The sequence below is a fragment of the Tachypleus tridentatus genome, chromosome 9 (genome assembly GCF_004210375.1).
Source record: "Tachypleus tridentatus isolate NWPU-2018 chromosome 9, ASM421037v1, whole genome shotgun sequence".
Classification (NCBI taxonomy): Eukaryota; Metazoa; Arthropoda; class Merostomata; order Xiphosura; family Limulidae; genus Tachypleus; species Tachypleus tridentatus.
In genome coordinates this window covers 33427422-33450205 of record NC_134833.1, presented here as the reverse complement: position 1 = coordinate 33450205, position 22784 = coordinate 33427422, and the positions used below count along the sequence as shown (strand labels likewise).

The window sequence follows — 22784 nt, the reverse complement described above, 5'->3', positions numbered from 1 at the left end:
TGAAACTTTTGAAACCACATTTTTAATCTAAAATCTTTCTGGTTTCAATCACTGCACTGATGGAAAGCAAAAATAGGAAATTCTAAGGTGAATGTTTCATCTGAAAGAGCCATACAAAATGTTTGAAGTGAATACGACTTGATGATATCTGGCAATAATAAATGGAGATGAAAATCCAATACAATAAGTAATACACATACACACACAAAAATCTTTTTTTTAAATCGTACATTTCTTTAGAAAATTAAAAGTATGTTGTCCATCTGCACACAATTATAATCAGAAGACTGTGCAATGTGAGCATCTGGGGGATATTCTTGACGTCTTCTTACATGACATCCATAACCAATTTAAACACAGAAATGCAATGAGCTTGGTTTTTCATTAGTCCATCTGTAACAAAAGAGTTCTTGTAATTTATGCTGTTCAAGAGAAAATATATTAAACTTTCCTAAAAAAGAAAAGAATTTCTTCTATGGAAAATACTTTTGGGTTCTTTCTCAACAACATTAAATCAGACTGTTTTACTACTGTGAAAAATACTTAAGTAAATGAAAGACTGCCCTTACTCTACATATACGATAGAATTTAATGAGGTACCTCAGGTCATCATTTAAGCAATATTAACAAATTAATCCAGTCAGGATAAGGGCTAGTAAATAAGAGAATAGTTTTAGTTTTCAGTATGCTAATAGTGGAAATTCAAAGGAGTACTTGTGAAAAAATGAAAATATTTTTAAGTGAGACTACATATGCATAAGTAATGGATTATATTTCATGAAATCTCCATTTAATTGAGGATCTCTTCCCCCAACCAGAAGCACCTTGGTGACAGGAATAAGATGCAAACAAATATGGATTTATTTGATCTTAGCAAAACCTATCATATATCTTATATGTGATACAACAAATACAATTTATATTTTCCAAACTGAACAAAACCTGACTGAGTTATAACTGGTCATCATCAGAATCCCAAAGTTAATGAAAGCACTTTTTGTTTGGTAATCATAATCATTAGGTCTTCTTCTGTGCCCATCATTGCATCTACTTTTAAGACTAGAGCCTAATAAACCTTTGCTACTATTTCATATGCCATTGTTAGTTACTACTATTTGCTTGATTATCTGCAAGGTTCGAGATTCTCAACATGCAGTCTTTGTGGATGCAATCACAACAGACCCTCTAATAGAATTTGTTGAGACAAATCCAAAGATCCTGTGGCAGCACACAAAAATAGGTCTGGTGCTGACAAAGGTAAATGTAGCATTTCACCAGATTAAAAATGAGGTCTCTAATCTCATAAAGAAAACGAATAAGTCACATAAGTTGACTATGGGAACAGATAATTTGGATGTGTGACTGATGCTGGTAAGGTAGTGCAGCCCCTCAGAAACTGTCTCTTTGAACTGTTGGTGAAGGACATTTGTTACATGAATTTAGGTAGGAGTTACTCAAAGATTAGTGTCATGCAAGTCTCATACATAGATACAAAGAAAATACTATTTCTATGTTTGGTGGTAAGTTTTTGTCTTGGAATTTCTTATTTTTGTTATCCTGTCTTCCCAAAACACTACCTTATCTCTGGGTGGGGGAAGAGATCCTGTATTAATGCACATTTTGCTTAACATCTGGTGTGGTTGTTTGTTCCCTAGTAGACACAAATAAACTATGTTTAGCTTGTAAAACCCAAAGGCTTGCCATTTTTAAACAGTAACAAAGTTATTGTTTACAGTACTGGTTAAATTTCCTACTGTTATTTAAATGTTTTTGATGTGAAGCCAGCAAGAAGAGTTGAAATATTTATATCATTTCAGCATATCAGTAAAATATTATTATTTTGTGTCACAACAGTTTTTAAACTGAAAATAAAAATATATTTTGTTTAACAACATTAACTGGTGATTATTTACATATCTCTAGATGGCAGGTATGGGTATTAAAACTTTTATTAAAATAAAGTAGCAAAAAACATTCTGACCTTCTTAGCCAGCCATCTTGAGATACATTTATTTCAAGTAGGTTTCTTGTCATTACGAATTACTTCACCATGGTGATTACTTGACTATAAAAACCTATAATCAACTGAGACAACTGTATTTGCATTTTGGACTACATTAATTCATATTTATAATTTCATCTATTACATAAGATTCAGTGTGCTTGTCATGTAACTATCTTTAAACCACTGGTTACACACTTATAAGTGTTATCAAATAAATCATCTTATTCCCAAAGTTTGTGCAAAGGTAAACATTTTCTCCCTGCCCCTTCATGAATCGAGGGACTTTTGAAAAATAATTACCATAAGTTTCTGTTCTTGCCCACTTTTAAATGGTAGTAAAAGAACTATATTTGCTCCAAGGTGTGTGCACAAAGGTAAAAATTCTCACAAATACCCTTAGAGGACTTGGATATTTTATGAAAAGCATTATAAGGATTTCCAGAAAGCAAACCCCAAACTTGGCATTGATTTACATTAGAGTATATCAATAAGTAAGCATGCTAATTACCATTTGTAAGTTGATGAAAAATATGAAATTTGTATTATAGCAGCAATGATCATTAACCGTTAAACAGCAGGAATGTTATAGACAGCAGCATCAACTGATGATGACCACTGTTTAAGTATTATAAGGGCCCTGTAAACATGGGTCATAGGTCCATGGTTCACTATTATCTCTAAATATCGCTTTCTACTCACTCACATGAATTTCTAAAAAAATCAGACTACAAAGAAAATTCAAATTATAAATACATAACTGCACACAACTTATTAACAATAAACTTCTTTCCAGCCTGATGAACTTTAAGAACCAGCCTGTCTATTTTTCTACAATAATACACAATTATATATGGCACTCTTAACACGAATGTCAGTGTTCATAACTTAAGCATTAACAGCTTTCAATTAATTACTTGTTGCCTCTACTTTCTTAATAAAATGTTTACTACATACGATGAAGACATAATCACCTTATTTACATACGCATCCAATTCTGCATCTAATTCCTCTGCAGTAGGAACTTTTCGATTCTGGCCTCCACCACGACCTCTGCCTCGACCCCTTGACCTTCAAAACAAGTTTCAGATTATTTTGCATCTATTTTTCTGTGGCTATTATAAAATTATGCTTATCTACCCACAGAACTGTCAATTCAATTTATACTTTTAAATTAAGGAATTGTTTAGACAGCTTTCTATGTGTACACACATACATTTGTGTAGGTTTAAAAACTGTTGTGATTAAAATAGAAAATTATAAAACTTACCAATCTCTTCTATTATAAAGTAGACTTAAAGAATATTAAAAAAAATTTTAGACTTTAGCCATTAAGTGTCTATATTCAGTTTGTTGTACAGAACTGGCTGCTTTATTCCACAAGTTACTTCTTATTAAATATGTTATATGTATTATGTTATTAAGCCCAAAGTTATATTACAGTCTTGAATAAAAACAACTGAAAAAAACATACATATACACACACTAGAAAACTATGATGCAAAACTATAATGATAAACTAATTAATGTGTGTGTATATGTATGCATCTATGTGTGTAGTTTTAGCCTTCCAGTATTAGGTCATATTTCCATAACGTAATTTAGCATTTATATTTTACAAAGGGCACAAAACTAAAAACAATTTGGCTTGAATTCAGTTCAGAACAGGTAAATTATTAATTTCATGGTTTTAATGATTCTTCATAGCCAGCTCTAATAATAAACAAATGATTTTAAATACTAGTCTTGTAAACTAGAAATTCTGATATTATTTACCTCCAGCTAATATTTCTAAACCATGTTCAAATTTAGCCACACAGCAAAGTAATAAAAAAATGCTTATTCTACACACACTTAGGATCAATCATTTACCTCATAAATCTCCCACGTCCACCACCTCGGCCACCTCCTCCACCACCAATTCCACTGCCTATTTTACCAGCATTTCCTCCTTGTGTGAGTGATGTAACAATTTGAATATTCATTGGACGGCCTAATACATATAAATTCAGTGGTACGTTAGTGTTTAATACTAACTGTACAGGATAGGAATAACAACCATCTCATGTTTGCAACATCCCCTTAAAAGATCAAACCAGTTGCTCTGACATTAACTTATTCAAATTTTTTTTAAGGTAATATAACTTGCTATCAGTAATGAGACTATCATATATGTTGCAACTCAACTACTTGAAATCAAATTTATACAACCTGACTGTTCATATAACACATAACTTTCAAAATTATAGGCTTTAAGAAAACATTTATACATTTACTAGGGTCAAAAGATAATAAAACCTGTTAAATCAGGAGAAATCAAATGATATAATCAAATAATTTGCATGATAACAAAAATAAAAAAAATTATATCAGTTTTATAATTAACTATTTATTAAAACTTTACTTCAGCATTTTTTCACAAATCTGCTCTCTCAGACAATTTTCATAGTTTTTATTCCTTACTAAATTACCAGAAAGTTAGCCTTTTCAGTATGAGTTTGGATCCTGGGATCAACCTTGTAACCATTTTGTGCTTATTAGTTTCATGCTATCACTTTTAAGTTAATATATGCATATGTTCAAAAAATTTGGAAAATTATCAGTAAATGTTACACGGCATATATCCACAAAATATCAGATTTATTATTAAATCTTATGGTTGGTTAAGCAAAGTTCTTCTCATGCTTTTTTTAGTTTTGCACAATGCCTATCAAACATGCAAAGTGTGTGTGTTTTTCGTATAGCAAAGCCACAAAGGGCTATCTGCTCAGCCCATCGAGGGAAATCAAACCCCTGATTTTAGCGTTGTAAATCTGGAGACATACCGCTGTACTAACGGGGGGTAAACATGCAAAGTAATTATCATTTTATCATTAAAAATACTTTCAAGTATCAGAACATTTTAAAATCTCACATGCAAAATCCTTATGGTTTTATCAAACTTTTTTATGAAAAAAAAATATTTTATGCTATTTTCACTGAAACATCTCTGTATGGTTTCAGTTGACTTGACCAATCTTGTAACCACCACAGAAATTTAGGAAATGAATTTAAATTGTTATTTTCTTTGTGGAATTGCTATAGATTATAAAACAAAAATGTTTTAACTAAACAGATTATATCTCATAACATACATTTATATAGATTTATTATTTTTATTATATTGACCTTTCAGCCATGCCTGGCTAACAAACAATACAGAAGTTACAATGATGCAGTGCACATGCACTCATGTTACAGTATCCAACAATATAAAACTGGCTCTTAGTGTTTATAAAGTGTCATTTATTGACTGTGTTTTAGTGGACTAGTACTTTCTAAAATACAGTCACATTTTAATTATTATACATTACATATGTATACAGAATATAAACAAGTTCTTCAGCTTATTTTTCTCAAAAACATAGAAATAAAGCAAACAATTATATTTTCCAGATACAACTTTTGTACTCAAGTTGCTGCTTTTTGTAGCTTATAAGCCTAAACAAATTTTGCACATAGGGGATATGACACGAAATATTTTTTTTTAGATTTTACACATACATTTGATTAATTTAAAAAATCAAATTATTTCATCGATACTATAGAATTTCATTATAATTTATCAAGTTCAATAGCTAAGCTGTATTTGTATCTAACAGAAATCTCAAACAGACAAAACACTCAATTTATTGGCACAAAGTTTGTCTCTAAAGAAAGAATAGCTACTGCTGTATTTAAAAATAGCTGAAAAAAAAATCACTAGGCTTTCACTGGTTATTCATATCCTAAGTATACATAAGTGACCATATGTCCAAAATTAGAAAGAGGTGAGCAGGGGCCACTATGTTTGATTCACTAAATATAGTGATATCTCAGCAAATAGAAAAGATAAAAGATTTATACTTCATATTGTAGCTTGTCAATATTAGTAATTAGAGTTCCTTATTCGTAAAAAACTATACTTTGTATTTTGTCACACAATAAAAAATCCATAGTTAAGAATGTTTGTTAATATTTACTTTTAAAATTTAGAAATTAAATAACGTATAATATGAAAATTTAAATAATAATGTACAATTTGATTCCAAACTTAGAGACAAATTCATAAAATAGTAGTTCAATAAAATTTTGAATGCAAGACAAGCATGATGATGTGGCCTTTGATGCATGACTTGTGACAGGGTTAAAAATCTTAAATTTACACAATGAAAAATAAATTTTTCAATACAGCTTTTTCACGTACACAGAATATTCTTTTAAAACAAGAAACTGATAAGTTTTGAGGTCTGAAAAATAGCTTTCAGTTAAAAGTGATCCTATGGTTAAGTGTTTGAGAACCTGTAGCCTACCATAAAACATTGCATATCAACCTTTTGAAAATAAGTACTTTCATATGTACTATTTCAGTATTTTTTTCAACTGAACATAAATGTTATTATCTTCAACAGAGGTATTATTCTTTTTTCTTCTTCTTTTTATCCATCATCAACATGTCATGGCATCAAAGGAAGGAATGTTTAAGTAAAATTGAAGATATCAATAATAGTTGTTTACATAACAGAATTAATAAAAAAAAAAGAAGTTTCTTAAACATACTAAATTAAGTTTTCAAGAGAACAACTTTTCAAGACAAATTCAACTTCATCTTGGAAAAGTCTGAAACCTTCACCATGTGGGACCAAGATGTATTTTATCACTAGTATCTTAAATGTACTTTTTTTATAATTTACAAGCAAGCAAACATACAAAGATTTTGACTTGTATAGATTCCATAACTTATATTTACCATCTAATGGTACACCATTATACTGTTTCATGGCCTTTATCGCATCAGCACGACGTTCGAAAACCACATCGGCTGTTCCTAATGAGCGACCAGATCTGTCATAATGAACTGCAGCCTTTCTTAGGGGCCCAAATTCTGCAAACAGTTCCTGAAAACAAGTTCTATATCTTACACTTTATTATGATAATAGTTTTCACGTATAAACCTTCACTTAGTTACATTTTGATCCGTTTAAATCATTTAAGAGGTTCCCCCGTTTAAGAAAAAAGGTTTAAAATATTTTAATACAAAAGAATGTAAACCCATACCAATGCTGTACCCAATAAGTGTATATAATATTCAAATTTTATGAATGAAAAATCCTGGTAAACATGGAAGTGCATGTTTCATTCATATAAGAAATCCTATTCTCATAGTTTCACTCTTCCCAGGACTATATTTTTAATTCCAAAACAATTTGGTAATGACTGAAAAAAAATTAGATATTAAGTGTTAAAAATCGAGTTCTAGCTATCCGTGATGACAGGAAACCCACATGAAGTAAAATTATATTCTCAAGACGGCTGGTATTGGTATTAGCAGTTTACCTAAGAAGGTCAAAACTTTGTTCTGTACGTTATTTTAATTAAAGTTCTAATGCTCATACTAGCCATCTTGATAATACGAGTTCTAGTTATATTAGTTACAGAAGTGGAAAATACTCTGAATTTACACACAGTATCAAACGTACTGTGCTTTTGTTACTTGCTTAGCTGCCATCTGATGAGTAAATAAATGTTTAATTTTAGATAAAGGTTGGTGCATAATACAGTAGGTATGTCAGAAAGTGATAAGGTTCGTGTTTCTCTCAACTTCAAATAAAAGTATGGATAAATTTGAATATGGTCCATACATTAAAAAAGAAAAGGTGGGAATATTTATATAGTACTATCACACAGTGTAATACTGTCCCTTAGTCTATATTAATTCATTCTAGTCATTTGAATGTGTTTCAGTTGATACACATGTATCCTCTATATTAATAACCCTTGAGATTTTAACTAATTCATTATGAATACTTTCTATTTTTAGTTTTGTGTAGCTCAATTACTTTTTCAGTAAACCTATAAAATAAATTAGAAAACACATTTATCACAAAGGTAAAAGTTTGAAAATCATAATGTGTTACAAATGAATGAAAAGTTTAAACTGGAAATTTACCTTGATATCAGCATCAGACACACCAAAATCTAAGTTTGAAACCAGTAACTTAGAAGGCCCAGTAGTTAGCACTCTTGCACCTCCCCCAACTCCACCATCAAATAAATCATGCTGCCATTTATCAGGAAGCTGTTTAGGCTGCAATGAAAATGTAGACAGACTTGTTCACTTCACAAGTGAAAATTCCTTGAAAAATAATTATATAAACCAGATTCATCTAAAATGAGGGACAAGAAAACTTTCTCTTGTAAAGACCATGAAATATTTGACAGGCTTAATGGCCACACAGACTGAAGAAATGCAAAAACAATGATTTTAATAAGGAACTGTAACAGATCATAATTCTAGCATTGCACATAACTGCAAGACCTGGTAAAAGGTAGGTCAACTTAGGTTAATATAACAACAATGACAAATCCAAAAAATGAATTTTATAGTCTTAACAGCACTTGCTGAATGAAACCACAAGTTTTCAAATAGAATAAGCGCAAGATATAATTTTCCAGCTTCCTTCAATTTGCTCATTTCTGATCTACAGCACTTACAAATTAAGAAACCTCAAGATATACACAGTTTTTACAAAAGTTTGAGATCTAACTATCTGATTTTCAAAATATACCTTAAAAACTAACAAAAGATGCTTTGCAAAATAATCTAGTAATATAGTATATAAAAAAACAACAGTGGATTCACAATAGGGAAATCTTTCATTACTAAATTTGAATCCTTTATTGAGGATTTTAAGTGTGAAAAGTGTAGACTTAGTGTAACTGTTATCTTCACAAAACATTTAACAAAGTGCCATACAAATGTTTCAGGAGAGAGAGCAAAAAGTTACAATTCTTTCTTAGTAGGGTTATGTAAAACACATAACCTTGTGTGGATAATGATACTAGTGCAACAATATATATCTTTACAAAAACTGGTAAGACTCTTAAACTTTATACACATAAATCTTGAACACAAAAAATAAAACTGTTTTAATTATTTATACTGAAAATACATTATCTATTGTAGTTACTTGTACTCAAGCTCCTAATAGTTTGTTTACAAGGTGATTTTAATTTTAACCCTTTTAGTATGGCCTCACTCCCTCGGACCAGCCATGTAACCATTTTGTACCTGTTATAGTTTTCATGCTATTACTTTTAAATAAGTTAGTATATGTTCAAGAAATTTGGCAGATTATCAATAAATATTACAATGCTTTCATATGTAAAATATTAGATTTTTAAAAGTCTTAAGGTTTGTTAGGCAATGTTTTTCACTTGCCTCTTTTCTTTTTCTATGTTGTCTCTTCAATATCCAAAGTACTTTTCATTTTAAAATTAAAAATACACTTATGCAATAATTTTTTTTCATATTTTATACATGAAGTCCTCAAAATGTCCAGATAGTTTTATTAAACTTTTCTTAATAAAAAATAGATTTTTACTAACAAATCTCTGTATGGGTTCAGTTGATTAAACAAATATAAAATGGAAACATAAATGTTTAGACTAAATAGCTTAAATCTCATAACTTATATATATTTATATAGATTTATTATTTTTATTATATTGACTTTTCAGCCATGCGTGGCTAACAATACAGAAGTTACAATATCAAAATGCACCTCTACACATTACCATATCAAATAATATAAAATGATCTTTAAGTCTTCCCTGATGTTCTAAAAACACATTGGTCCAAGAAGTCTTGATAAAATTTAAACAGAAATAGTAGAACTTTCAAAAACTTTTGAATGCTTAACATAAAACATGACATGGCCTTTGATCCTTGACTTGTTTGGAAAGGATCAAGTGATTTTTTTTATCATAGAACCAAATTCTATTTTTTTCAAAACCACAGAATTTAATGCATTATAATTTAAATTCTAACTGGCTTCTCATTTCTTGGAAAGATATGAAGATAACTGAATGAGAGGATGCAAGTTTGATATTAGGTCTCAATATAAGAATATTTTTCATAACAAAGCGATTGGCTTAAGGAATGAGTTGCCATCAGCAAGGATGGAGACCAGCACTTTTTACCTTTCCTGAAAAGGGTGAAAGTTTTACACTTTCTCAGTGGTTGACATGTAGATAGTCTTGAAGGACCAAACAGGTGTTATGTTGTTTCTATGTTATGCTACACCATATAATCATCATGAAGAAGGCTAATATAAATGAACCACTGAAATAAACTGACACACCTAAAAATAAGACAATATATATGTATTTAAAAACTGTATGTACAAAATATCCAAGAATAAAAACTAAAATAATGAAAGGGAATATCTAGTGTTTTGAACACACACAAAAAAAAGCTCAATGTTTTGAATATTTAATACATAATGTGAAAAACTTACAAAATAGAGCAATATTATATATGCAGAAAAATACATTACAGTAGAAAGTAACCTACAGAAAACAGTACAAACCCTACATAGCCTCTGTTGAAACTTTTTGGCAGAATCATTACTCCTTGCATTACAACAGTGTAAAAAACTTTTATAAGTACAGCTGAGGGTCTTAGATCATTAAATAATCACTATTTGCAAAGTTTAATACTGTTGAACATAAGCCTCACAGATAGACAACTTCAGTACAAACTTGAGGGCTTGGAGGAAGGATATTAGTGTCAGTATATATGTGAATTTACACTAGTCCACGGAAATAATGTTCCCAGCCTGCTGGATTTAGTGATAAAGAACTACGTAGAAATAGATAATCTAAACATTATTGAACTTTTAGGAAAGAGTGACCTTGCAATGATTGTTTTTGCTTAAAACATGAGTTGAGCCATAGCTGATCCTCCCCAATAAGAAAAACTAAATTATTACGAATATAATGAAGATAACAAAATTACTGCTAGATTTGAACTGGGGTGCACTGATTGCAGATAATAATATATAAAAAATATGGATTATTTTTTGTGATAAATAAAGTAATTTTGATAATGTAAATGTAACAAAGTATAACAGCAATAATAAAGAAAAAAATGAAACCACTAAAGATTCTCCAGGAAAGAATCAATGCTTGGTAAAGATTTAAATTTAGGAAATCTAATAAAAAACACAGAATGTATAAAACAGAGAAGTCAGTAAGAATTACAAGAATAAAATGTAAACTTGAAAAACTTGGTTAAAGATGAAGACTAAAAAGAGATCTTTTTACAAATAAGTAGAGAGAAAATAAACTGTTAACAGGGTAGTTAACAGTAAGAAAGATTTGACACAGAATAGTGAGGAAATAGAGTAGGTTCTTAATGAATATTTTGTATTTTGTCTAAGAAAGAAAGTGAGAATATTTTAATTTTGAGAGAGGCTGCACAGATTTCATTTGTTACTGAAGATAACCAAATACGTAATTAGTTAGAGCCAAAATTAAATTTGGTCATACCTGACGGTGAGGCGTTTCAGTTGATGAAGCAGATAAACGACATGGAGTTAGATAATATCAATCCTAAGATACTGAAATTGACAGCAGATCAACTAGCAAAGCCCTTAAGAACAATTTTTAACAAATCTTAAGTCAGCAAGACTACCATACGACTGGAGATCTGCTATTGTAATTGCAATTCATAAAAAGGGAGAAAAGAAACTTCCATCAAAATTATAGACCAATTTCTCTCACTTCACAGGTGATTAAATTATCATAGAAAGGGTAATGGGAAAAATCACCTCTTATTAGCTTAACTGAAACCTTAGAGGACTGGACATTGCTATATGATGACAGTACATTATTTGGTGTTATATTTCTTGACTTCAGTAAAGCACGTGATTTTTCCCTCACAGAAGATTACTATTTTAAGTTTGAAAAGTATGGTATTACAGGAAATATCTCTAACTGAATTGAAGTATACCTTATTAACAGATTTCAATGACTCCTTCAGTGAATAAAAGTCTAAATGGAATACAGTCATTGGCAGTGTTCTCCATGGCTTAGTGCTGGAACTGATTTTATTTGCTAATATTCATTAACAACCTACCTAAGAATATCAAATCATTGTTGGCGATTTAGCAAGATCTGGAGGCCCAATTTCAAGATGTTAACAAACTGATCAGGAGCAGATGCTGGAATTTAATATTGAAGAATGTAAGGTTATGCATTTGGGAGCAAGATTATTTCATGAATAGGGTTAAACTGTTATGGATACTAAAAAGATTTGAGGATATTATATTCTTCAGATTGTAAAGTCCAATGCTATATTTCAGAAGTCATTAGGAAGGCCAATCAAACTCTTGAAATCATATCTTCCTTTGGGTTTCAGGAATTATGTTAAAGCATTTTTGATATTATAAAAGACCTATGTAAGACTGCATTTGGAGTATGCTATACAGGTTGGTCATCACACCGAAAAAGAGACAATGCTTTCGAAAGAGTGCAAAGAGTACAAAACTTGTTTGTGAGCTAAAGAATAAAGCATATGAAGAGAGGCTGAAGATATTAACTACAGTGGAGATGTGAAGGCATAAAGGAGACATAATAGAGATTTTTAACATTATCAAGAGATTTTGAAAATATAAATGCTGAAAATTTATTTATTACAAATTCAAGGGACAGATTAAAAACATACAAAAACACTAACAAGAAAATAAGAATTTTCTACACACAAAAAGTAGTGAACAAATGGAATGAAATAGTCAATTATGATAAGAGATACTATGAAGGCAACATTGGTGAATGCTTGTAAGAACAAATATAAAGACAATCAATCTCAAGCATTCAAAAGTCAAAAAAGAAAAGAAATAAGTACTAATAAGTGCACTCAAACTTGCTTACTATTACTATGAATTGTCATATTTAAATTGTATAATCTCCAGAACCTCCTAAGTGAATGTCAAAATTTTATATTTTCTGTATTATTTCCTATACCCTTACACTAACTGTAGTCAAGTCTTCAACATAAAATAAAACAAAATTATGATACGAAATGAATATTATCTTTCCATCTATGTGTATACTTTTGCCATAAATGAAAGGATCCAATTGATAATATTTAATATTTCAACTATTTTAATTTTATACTTTTATTGCCTAGTGTTCAACATGTAACCAGTATCATCATCTGTGAAAATCAACACCCAACAGTGGGAAACATTAACAGATTCTTGTCCTATGACATATTGAACAGCATAAAATCGTGCATTAAAACATGTACTTAATCTATAAAACATCAAAGGGCTCTGAATTATAGCCAATCAGGTACAAGATGACATTTTGCCCCAATAATATGTTGAAATAACACAGTTTTAGTTACACACTAAAATTAGGTTTGGCCACAACATTGCTTTTAGAAGAAAAATGCAAAGCTTTAATATTTATTATCAAAACAAGAAAAGAAAAAGATGAAGTATATTTAGAGGACTGTAAATAATAAATAATTTATTAGTAATTTGTTCAATAATGTGTGGTCATTTAGAATTTATTTTAATGGATTGTTTCATAATTGTGAGTCAATTTGGTTAGTAATGACTTGTCTATAAAAATTGTTATTGGTCAAAACTACAGCAAATTAATGTCTATTTTGAATTTTAGTCCTTTATTATATGGAAAAGAAAATTGAATAAATGTAGACCTCAAATAACTAGAAAATGGCTTCTGTTATTGTTAAAAGTTACCATTCAGTGAATACCAGAGGGCACAAGCCTTTGGTTTGCATTTCAACCACCTACATTTGTCTTCAATAAAACCCTAAAGTCCCCATGCCACCTATAATACTAATAATATCACAATATAATCATATTAAGGAAAATGTATTTAAAAAACATATAAAACTAGTTTCATTACTCAAGTTATTAAATTAAATTAATATAATAAATAGTACGTTAATATCAGTAATTTAAACTTTAACTTCAAGATAAAGCCCTAATGAATTTTACCAATTTTTAGTTTACTATTTACACTGGTATTACACATTCTAGAGTACCTGAATACGATAGTGAAATCATTTTCAAATTTTCATTATTTTAACAGTCTTTACTAAAAATACACATGACTGAAAAATAAAACTTACCCTAGAATATGGTAAGGGCTTTGACCTTCCTCTTGTTTGACGATTACGAATGGGACCTCCACGTCCAGTACTCCAACGCCCAATACCGCCACTACTAGGCCTAGTTCCACGGCCTCGACTTCCTCTTCCCCCACCTCTTCCAGCCCCACGAACACGAAACTTACTTCTATCTTGTTTGATGATGTCATCTAACGACATGTCAATTTTGTCTGCCATTTTATCAGTTCTATAACTTTGTTTTTAAAATACAAAATTCACACAATTCAAGTTCTTTTAAAATATACGTTACGTATACGCTCATGTATTCCAGTTTATCCGAAAGAAAGAAAGGCAACTGACGCAAAGCGATGTGGGAAAATACGACGTTAGTGACATCTGTAGCATAAACATAAGTATAGTTTTAATAACTATGATGTGCACTACAATATAATCAACTATTCAAACACAGATTACAGTTTTCAGCTACATTCCCAATAAAAACTGCACTATTTTTAATTGTTCAATAACATTATTATAATGCACAGTACCTGGTTATTATTTTATGCCTATTAAACATCATTAATAGATAACATTAAATTAATAGAAACTTACATCAAATGGCGCATTTGTTACACTAAAGTTGCGAGTTGTTAAAACTAGTAGATAAATATTTAACTCTCAATAACTAAAAAATCAGGTATTAATCTTGAAAAACACACCTCAGGTTACAGTTATTAATTAATTAACTCCGCTGGAAACCAGAGATGGTAATAATTAATCGAAGGCTAAAATGGCTTTATGAAACTTTTTTGTGTGTTGCGTGCAAGAATTTTACAAATGAATGAAAATATTTAATAGTTTTTAAACGAAAAACGCAAATTCATTTATAAAAGAGAGGATAATTAAATAAACTCACTTTGTCACGAGCATCAAACAAAATGTAATTAAGATACATTGTAAATGACGTAAATAATACTCAGCAGTTTTATTAGGACCTTTTATTATGAATCTCTTTAGAAACTGCAGCAGATAGCATTTGCCATAAGTATAAAATATAACGTATTTTAATAACTTATGGTAAAGGCTATCTGCTGTAGTTTCTAACTGGGAACTAATAACCAAACCAAAAATAGCCAGTCAGAAACATCATATCATCTACAGTCTACACTAAAGGATTAACTGTTAAGTTTATAACATATCAACATTGTAAAGGTTCGGGAAATATTCTGTAATATTGCATAGAATCGAAGTCGAAATTCATGGCTCTGTCACAGAGTATTTTAACAAACTAATAAAGTCAGTGATATACAGTTTCAGAGTGTTTGAATAAACAAGTAAGCAGGAGACACGAGGATTCTTCAGCTATTAATTTTACTACTATTTTTATTTTCTTTTGTAAAACGTATAATAGCTTTTAATACGAAAATACTCTCAATAAATAGCTGTGCAGTCATACATGTATTGTAAATTAATTAATTTTTCTACAACCACACATTGATGATTAGTAGCTGTTGTAGAAAACATTTTGCTGTTTCGTGCTTTATTTAAACCTATCATATCTGAAAGGAACGCTGCTAGATGGCACAAGGTACAAAAGAATCAAGGCATCCATGAGTGTTGTCAGGAGTACGATAATGATCTAATTTGTACGATGATTTAAAACCCTGTGCAAAAAACGATCTATACAAAATGTGTTCACAATGTATGATAATATTGTCATGTTATTACATTTGAAACATTCCATTACCTTGTTATAACTAGGGGTCGGCCAAACAATAATAATTCTTGTAACGCATGTTTTCTTAGTTCTATAAGATCACATCCAATGATATTATTATAATATAAGTTCCAAGACAGATCTTACTCACAAGTATTCCCTGCTGACTACTTGATCATTAGATGATTGTCTCCATGTGTTTATGTGTTATGAAGACGTTGAATATTAACCGCTATAGCACGGTATCGTAAAATAAGAGTACGGGGAGATTAACTCTGTTAACAAAGCGTGAAGCTAGCACAAATGAACGATTTCCAAAAACTTTTTAAGTACAATATTATGTAAGTTTTAGATGAGAGATTTGAACAGAAAGGCAAAAGAAAATGAACAATCATGATAATAAATATATTGTCTTCTGAAAAACAAATAATTAAACAACTCGTGATAATAGGCGTTATCAAGCAGAATAGTGGAGGCTTGTGATGATACAGTGCACAGTACAAGTCAACTTGATGTTATGGTTTGTACAAGTATAAGGGAAAAAATATCGCTAAATAAAGGAAGATATGTAGGACTCTCTACTGAAATTGAAAAAAAAAAAAAAAAAAGGTAAGAAAGTGGACATATAATTTGATCGGTTAATGATCAGATAGCAGACTTTACAAGGAGAATATAATCTCTACATTACTGGTTTCCCTACTATGTCTATTAAAATTTTGGTGTTCTAAAATATTGACTTTATAATACTAATTTTATGATTGTTTCACAGTAGGGCAACACTTTACGATAGAAAATTCTGATTCGATTTGTTTTATATAAGTATTAATTCCATGTTTCCGGACTGAATTGTTCTAAAGTAAATTTATACCCTATCTGTCATATATGTTGTTAGGTTAATAATTCTATTTTTTCCCTAATTAGTTATCAAAATAAACATTTTAAAACTAGATCATGGTTGAACGTAATTCATTCTTTTTCATATCTACGTTAAAATATAACTGCTTAAACAATGGCGTCATCTATTGAAACTTATCATTATTAAGTTACTGAGGAATAAAATGTCCCACAACATTGTTGTTAGCTATCTTTTTAATATTTTAATTAGGATGTCAGCCAGAGAGCGCATGGCGTTAAACTTCACGAAAATCTAGTAAATTAATGAAATTTCAAGAGCTCAGAGTATGTTATAAATACGATAATCAGAGAAGCGTCGAGTCACTGTGTTTTGCTTCTCGTGTGTAGAACGAGCGGTGAATAGTGAATGATTGTTTGTTTTTTGAATTTCGCACAAAGCTTCTCGAGGGCTATCTGTGCTAGCCGTCCCTAATTTAGCAGTGTAAGACTAGAGGGAAGGCAGCTAGTCATCATCACCCACCGCCAACTCTTGGGCTACTCTTTTACCAACAAATAGTGGGATTGACTGTAACTTTATAACGCCCCCACAGCTGAAAGGGCATGTTTGGTGCGACCGGGATTCGAACCCGCGACCTTCGGATTGCTAGTCGAACGCCTTAACCCACCTGGCCATGCCGGGCCTGCATAGCGGTATGTCTCCGGAGTTACAACACTGGTAACCATATTTCAATACCCGTGGTGGGTATAGCAAACAAAATTTCGACTTGTTTTCACTAAATTTTAAATGAACTCTCCCAGCGAAAGAAAAATGTCCAAGAAGAAGTTAGCTATCAGTAATAACATATTTGATATTTTTAGTGACATTTTGATGTAAACGTTGACGTTCTTTTTCAACAGGTGTAATTAATGATGGAACATTTCTCTTCACTCCAAATTGGCAGATCAGCTGTCAGTGTAATTTAACATTTATATTTTCTTAAGAAATGCATTCATAAACTTTCAGCCGAAATAGGCTGCTGTTAAAAATAAGGTAATCCAAGATGTGCACATTACAGCAGAATAATGATCTATACTTTATGTCTGTGGTGGAACATGTAGAAATATATTTACAACTAGATAAAAATTGTTTACCAAAAGTTTATGTTATAATATTAAATTAACAAATTATTACAGACAGCTAGATTACCCAGTAGCGTAATATACGAACAAAAATGGACTATTTGATCCTTCAAGTCTGTTTCTAAATCCCCTCATGACAAAAGTAAATATTTAACCTCCGTTTATTTATTCAGAAAACGACTGATTCCCCATTTAAACTCCTGTAAAGAAATGGATCCCCATTACTGCTCATTCTTTCATTCAATCACACTGCTAGCAAAATAAATTGCATTAATTTTTGGTGACGAGAAACCCACTTGAAATAAGAATGTATCTCAGAACAGCTGGTTTGGGTATTAACACTTTTACTGATAAGGAGAGAACAACGTTTCGACCTTCCTAGGTCATCTTCAGATTAAGAAAGAGAGAGTGTTTGAATGTGACCGTTGACGGACACATGTTTTAGGAACGAGAGTATAAACGGGTACCGGATTGTAGGGGGCGGTGCAAGTGGATGTTGAGTTATTAATTATTATTGGTGTAAAGGTATTCCTTTATGTTGGTTTATTTTTTGTTTTCGTTGCTGTATAAGTAAGGATTTTTTGATATTGCGTTTCTTTAGAAACTAGATAAAGATCTAGCTAGAAGACTGGTGATCCACTCTAGACAAACTGAAAACATCAACAAAACAACGATAAACAACCACCAGGAAGAAGATAACTTCGACAACAATTTTACTGACAACCGACAACCTATCTTTCCAGGTAGAACTGAAAACATATATTTCCCTAAAACACCTCAAAACAATATCTTAAACAACTTTTTCAAAGAATTTTCACACAAAACTATCAACATAACTTCACAGAAAAGAAAATTGAAAAACAACCTCACACAAAAAGATATTAATTCTATAAACAACTTAAAACAAGTCAACAACATCAAAATTCTAAAAGCCTATAAAGGCAATGCTATAGTTTTAATAAACACAAATGAATACATTCAAAAAATGAACAACATCTTGTCAGATACAAACAAATTTAAACTACTAAATATAAATCCAACAAAAACACGTGAAAACCAGTTAAACAAAATACCACTAAAAATTAAAAAAAACAGCACAATATCAGAAAACATTTATTCTTACCTATGAAAGACCGACTCACGGACACTAGAACTATATGGCACCTCCGAACCTCACAGATCTGATTGTCTACTACAACCCATAATGTCGACCTACGAATTATTTAACTACAATCTCAGTAAATCTGTAGCGTTGGCATTTTCTAAATATTTAACATCAGCCGGCTCCTTTTTCAAAGACTCTTTTAACTTTAAATATATTCTTAATCAACTAAATCACAAAGCCTTAATGATCAGTTTTAATTTAATCTTTCTCTTCACAGAAGTCCCAACAACTGAAGCCTGCAAGATAGCTTTCGAACTTTATATCCAAGACCACAACCCATTGATACAAATCACCAACAACCAATTAGCAACCTTATAGAATTCACTACCACCAAAAATAACTTCATGTTCAATAACCCAAACTACCTACAAATAAATGACCTAAGTATGGGGAATCCCGTGTCACCAGTTCTCGCCAACATTTTATTGACACAGATTTAATCACAAGCGATCAATTCAGCCTTACACCCACCACTATACTGGTACAGATATGTTGATGATACAATTGTCGGATTCACGTCTACAGAACACATACTTAGTTTTTTCAATCACGTTAACTCGATACACCCAACCTGAAGTTCACCTGTAAACAGGAGAAAACTAACCCAATAGCATTTCTTAACCTCGAAATGGAATACAAACAATACTTTTCAAAAAGGGCACTCCAAAATTATTTGATCACCTATTAGCCATATTTAACTAATCTCTATACTCTGGATACACCCCAGTTTCTTGGAAGCAAGCTAACATTTTAGTGTTCCACAAAGACGTAAAACCAGCCAATAAACCAAACAGTTACCGACCGATCAGCCTGACCAGGTGTGTAGGCAAAATTCTTGAAAGAATAAAAAGCATAGACTCTCCATATTTTTGGAGAATAATTCAAAATTACCAGAAGAGCAAAAGGGATTTAGAAAATATAGACAAACAACAGGTCACTTAATTAGATTAACTGAAACAATAATAAACAGCTTTAATAAAAAAGAATGCACTGTCGCCTGCTTCCTTGATATCGAGAAAGCATTCGACACCGTATGGCACAATGGTCTTTGGTTCCTTATGTATGAAATGGGACTACCGCGTGAAATTATTCGCTGGTTATCCAACTTTTTAGAAAACAGAAAATTGTAGAATAAACGTAGAGGGAACTTTCTCGGAGTTCTTCACTTCAAAAACTGGAGTTCCTCAAGGAGGAGTGGTTAACCCTATTCTCTTCATCATGTATGTAAATAATATGCCACTCAAAGACCCAAACCATGAATAGGCATCACAGTTCGCTGATGATGTCGCAATCTGGAAAAGTGCCCCAACACTATAAATAGCAGCCACTAACTTACAACCACAACTAAATATATTATTTGAATATTGTGAAAAATATAGAATCAAAATAAACACAGCAAAGACACAATTAGTAATATTTTCAAAATCAACAAAACATCAAAAAGTTCAACTCCAAATCTACATGAACGGAGAGCTTCTCCAAACTGCTACATCTATATGCTAGGAGTCTAACTGGTAGAAACTACTGAACAACACCAGAAAACATCATTAAATATACAAGACATACATTAGACCTGTAATAGACTATGCAGCTCCTACATGGATCAGTGTAAGTGAAAAACAAATACAAACCAAACTCCAAACATTACAGAATACACTAATTACATCAGCATAGACAGTACCTAAAACCACTTCCTGAAAGTTCGTGCACTATTACTCAAACACACAAACAATACCAGATAGACTTCTACATAGTACAACAAAATATTTTGATAAAAATTGGCAAAAAAATGAATTGTTATGCGAATTAGACAGATATTGCATATATGATAAAGAGAGACCTAAACACCTCTCCCAGTTAAATTTGTATATCAGATCATTAAGATAAAATTATTTAAAATAATAATAGTAGTATTAGAATAGAGATAAAATAAAACAGACCACCTACGTTCTAGACTTATTTAAAAAAATCAAAGAACAATATAAATGGACATTGTCCTAAAAAGGATCAGACTAAACTTACGATATCACTCCAGCCAATTAATATTTACTCGAAACATATTAATCAGGCTACTCCAACAAAGTAATGGAAGGAGGAAGAGGTGTAAGTGTACCTGACCCTCCTGGGTATACAAATATATATAGCCAAACACCAGGGAGAGAGAAAATACCTGACAATCTCATTTTACTTGATTCGGTGGTTTATATCGCACTATGAAACTACACACTTGTAAACGAGTGTTTAATAAATAGAGAAAAAGGAAAAACGTGTACAAATAATATTTCTTGTCTTTAATCATTATTTATACTTTAACAATACACGTAAGGTTAGAGACGCTGACCTTAGAAAACTATAAGAACGACGACAACGATAGAAAATCGCATTTTTAAAAACAAGTACAATATCTTGACGACGACGACAAAACATCGCTTCCTTTACAAGTACAATATACTAACAACGACGACAAAACATTGCTTCTTTTATAAGTACAACATCCTAATAACGACGACAGAACATCGCTTCTTTTACAAGTACAATATACTAACAACGACGACAAAACATTGCTTCTTTTACAAGTACAATATACTAACAACGACGATAAAACATTGCTTCTTTTACAAGTACAGCATCTTAATAACGACGACAAAACATCGCTTCTTTTACAAGTACAATATCTTAATAACGACGACAAAACATCGCTTCTTTTACAAGTACAATATACTAACAACGACGACAAAACATTGCTTCTTTTACAAGTAAAATATGCTAAGAACGACGATAAATATTGCTTCTTTTACAAGTACAACATCTTAATAACGACGACAAAACATCGCTTCTTTTATAAGTACAATATACTAAGAACGACGACAAAACATTGCTTCCTTTTCAAGTACAATATCCTAATAACGACGACAAAACATTGCTTCTTTTACAAGTACAACATCCTAATAACGACGACAAAACATTGCTTCTTTTACAAGTACAATATACTAACAACGACGACAAAACATTGCTTCTTTTACAAGTAAAATATGCTAAGAACGACGATAAATATTGCTTCGATAAATATTGCTTCTTTTACAAGTACAACATCTTAATAACGACGACAAAACATCGCTTCTTTTATAAGTACAATATACTAAGAACGACGACAAAACATTGCTTCCTTTTCAAGTTTCCTAATAACGACGACAAGTACAATATCCTAATAACGACGACAAAACATTGCTTCTTTTACAAGTACAACATCCTAATAACGACGACAAAACATTGCTTCTTTTACAAGTACAATATACTAACAACGACGACAAAACATTGCTTCTTTTACAAGTACAATATACTAACAACGACGACAAAACATTGCTTCCTTTACAAGCACAATATTCTAATAACGACGACAAAACATTGCTTCTTTTACAAGTACAACATCCTAATAACGACGACAAAACATTGCTTCTTTTACAAGTACAACATCTTAATAACGACGACAAAACATCGCTTCTTTTACAAGTACAAAATACTAACAACGACGACAAAACATTGCTTCTTTTACAAGTACAATATGCTAACAACGACGATAAAACAACGCTTCTTTTACAAGTACAACATCTTAATAACGACGACAAAACATTGCTTCTTTTACAAGTACAATATACTAACAACGACGTCAAAACATTGCTTCTTTTACAAGTACAACATCCTAATAACGACGACAAAACATTGCTTCTTTTACAAGTACAACATCTTAATAACGACAATATAAAATCTTAAAGCTGATAAACTGATTAATTTTTATTCGACTTGCATTTTTTATTTCATCGTCGAATATACCATGTAACATTTTATTCAACAACGTATTACTTTAACTCCTTGTCAGCGATATTTGTTCTGATACTGCAGCTTACAGCTAGTTTGATTTTTGTGTTGTATGCACGATCAGATTGGTTGACAAGTTTATTTATTGGCAATAAATGTCCAG

The 22784-nt window shown here is 31.1% G+C and overlaps 1 protein-coding gene across 1 annotated transcript; it reads right to left on the bottom strand.

Moving 5' to 3' along the window:
• Positions 1-14327, bottom strand: Ref1 (RNA and export factor binding protein 1). Its single transcript, XM_076453661.1, has 6 exons — positions 13971-14327; positions 7971-8108; positions 6771-6918; positions 3875-3995; positions 2977-3073; positions 1-393 (listed from the first exon to the last, which is right to left on the bottom strand). The coding sequence occupies exons 1-6, from the start codon at positions 14184-14186 to the stop codon at positions 385-387; spliced, it is 729 nt and encodes a 242-aa protein (XP_076309776.1). The 5' UTR covers positions 14187-14327; the 3' UTR covers positions 1-384.
• Positions 14328-22784: the final 8457 nt, after the last annotated feature.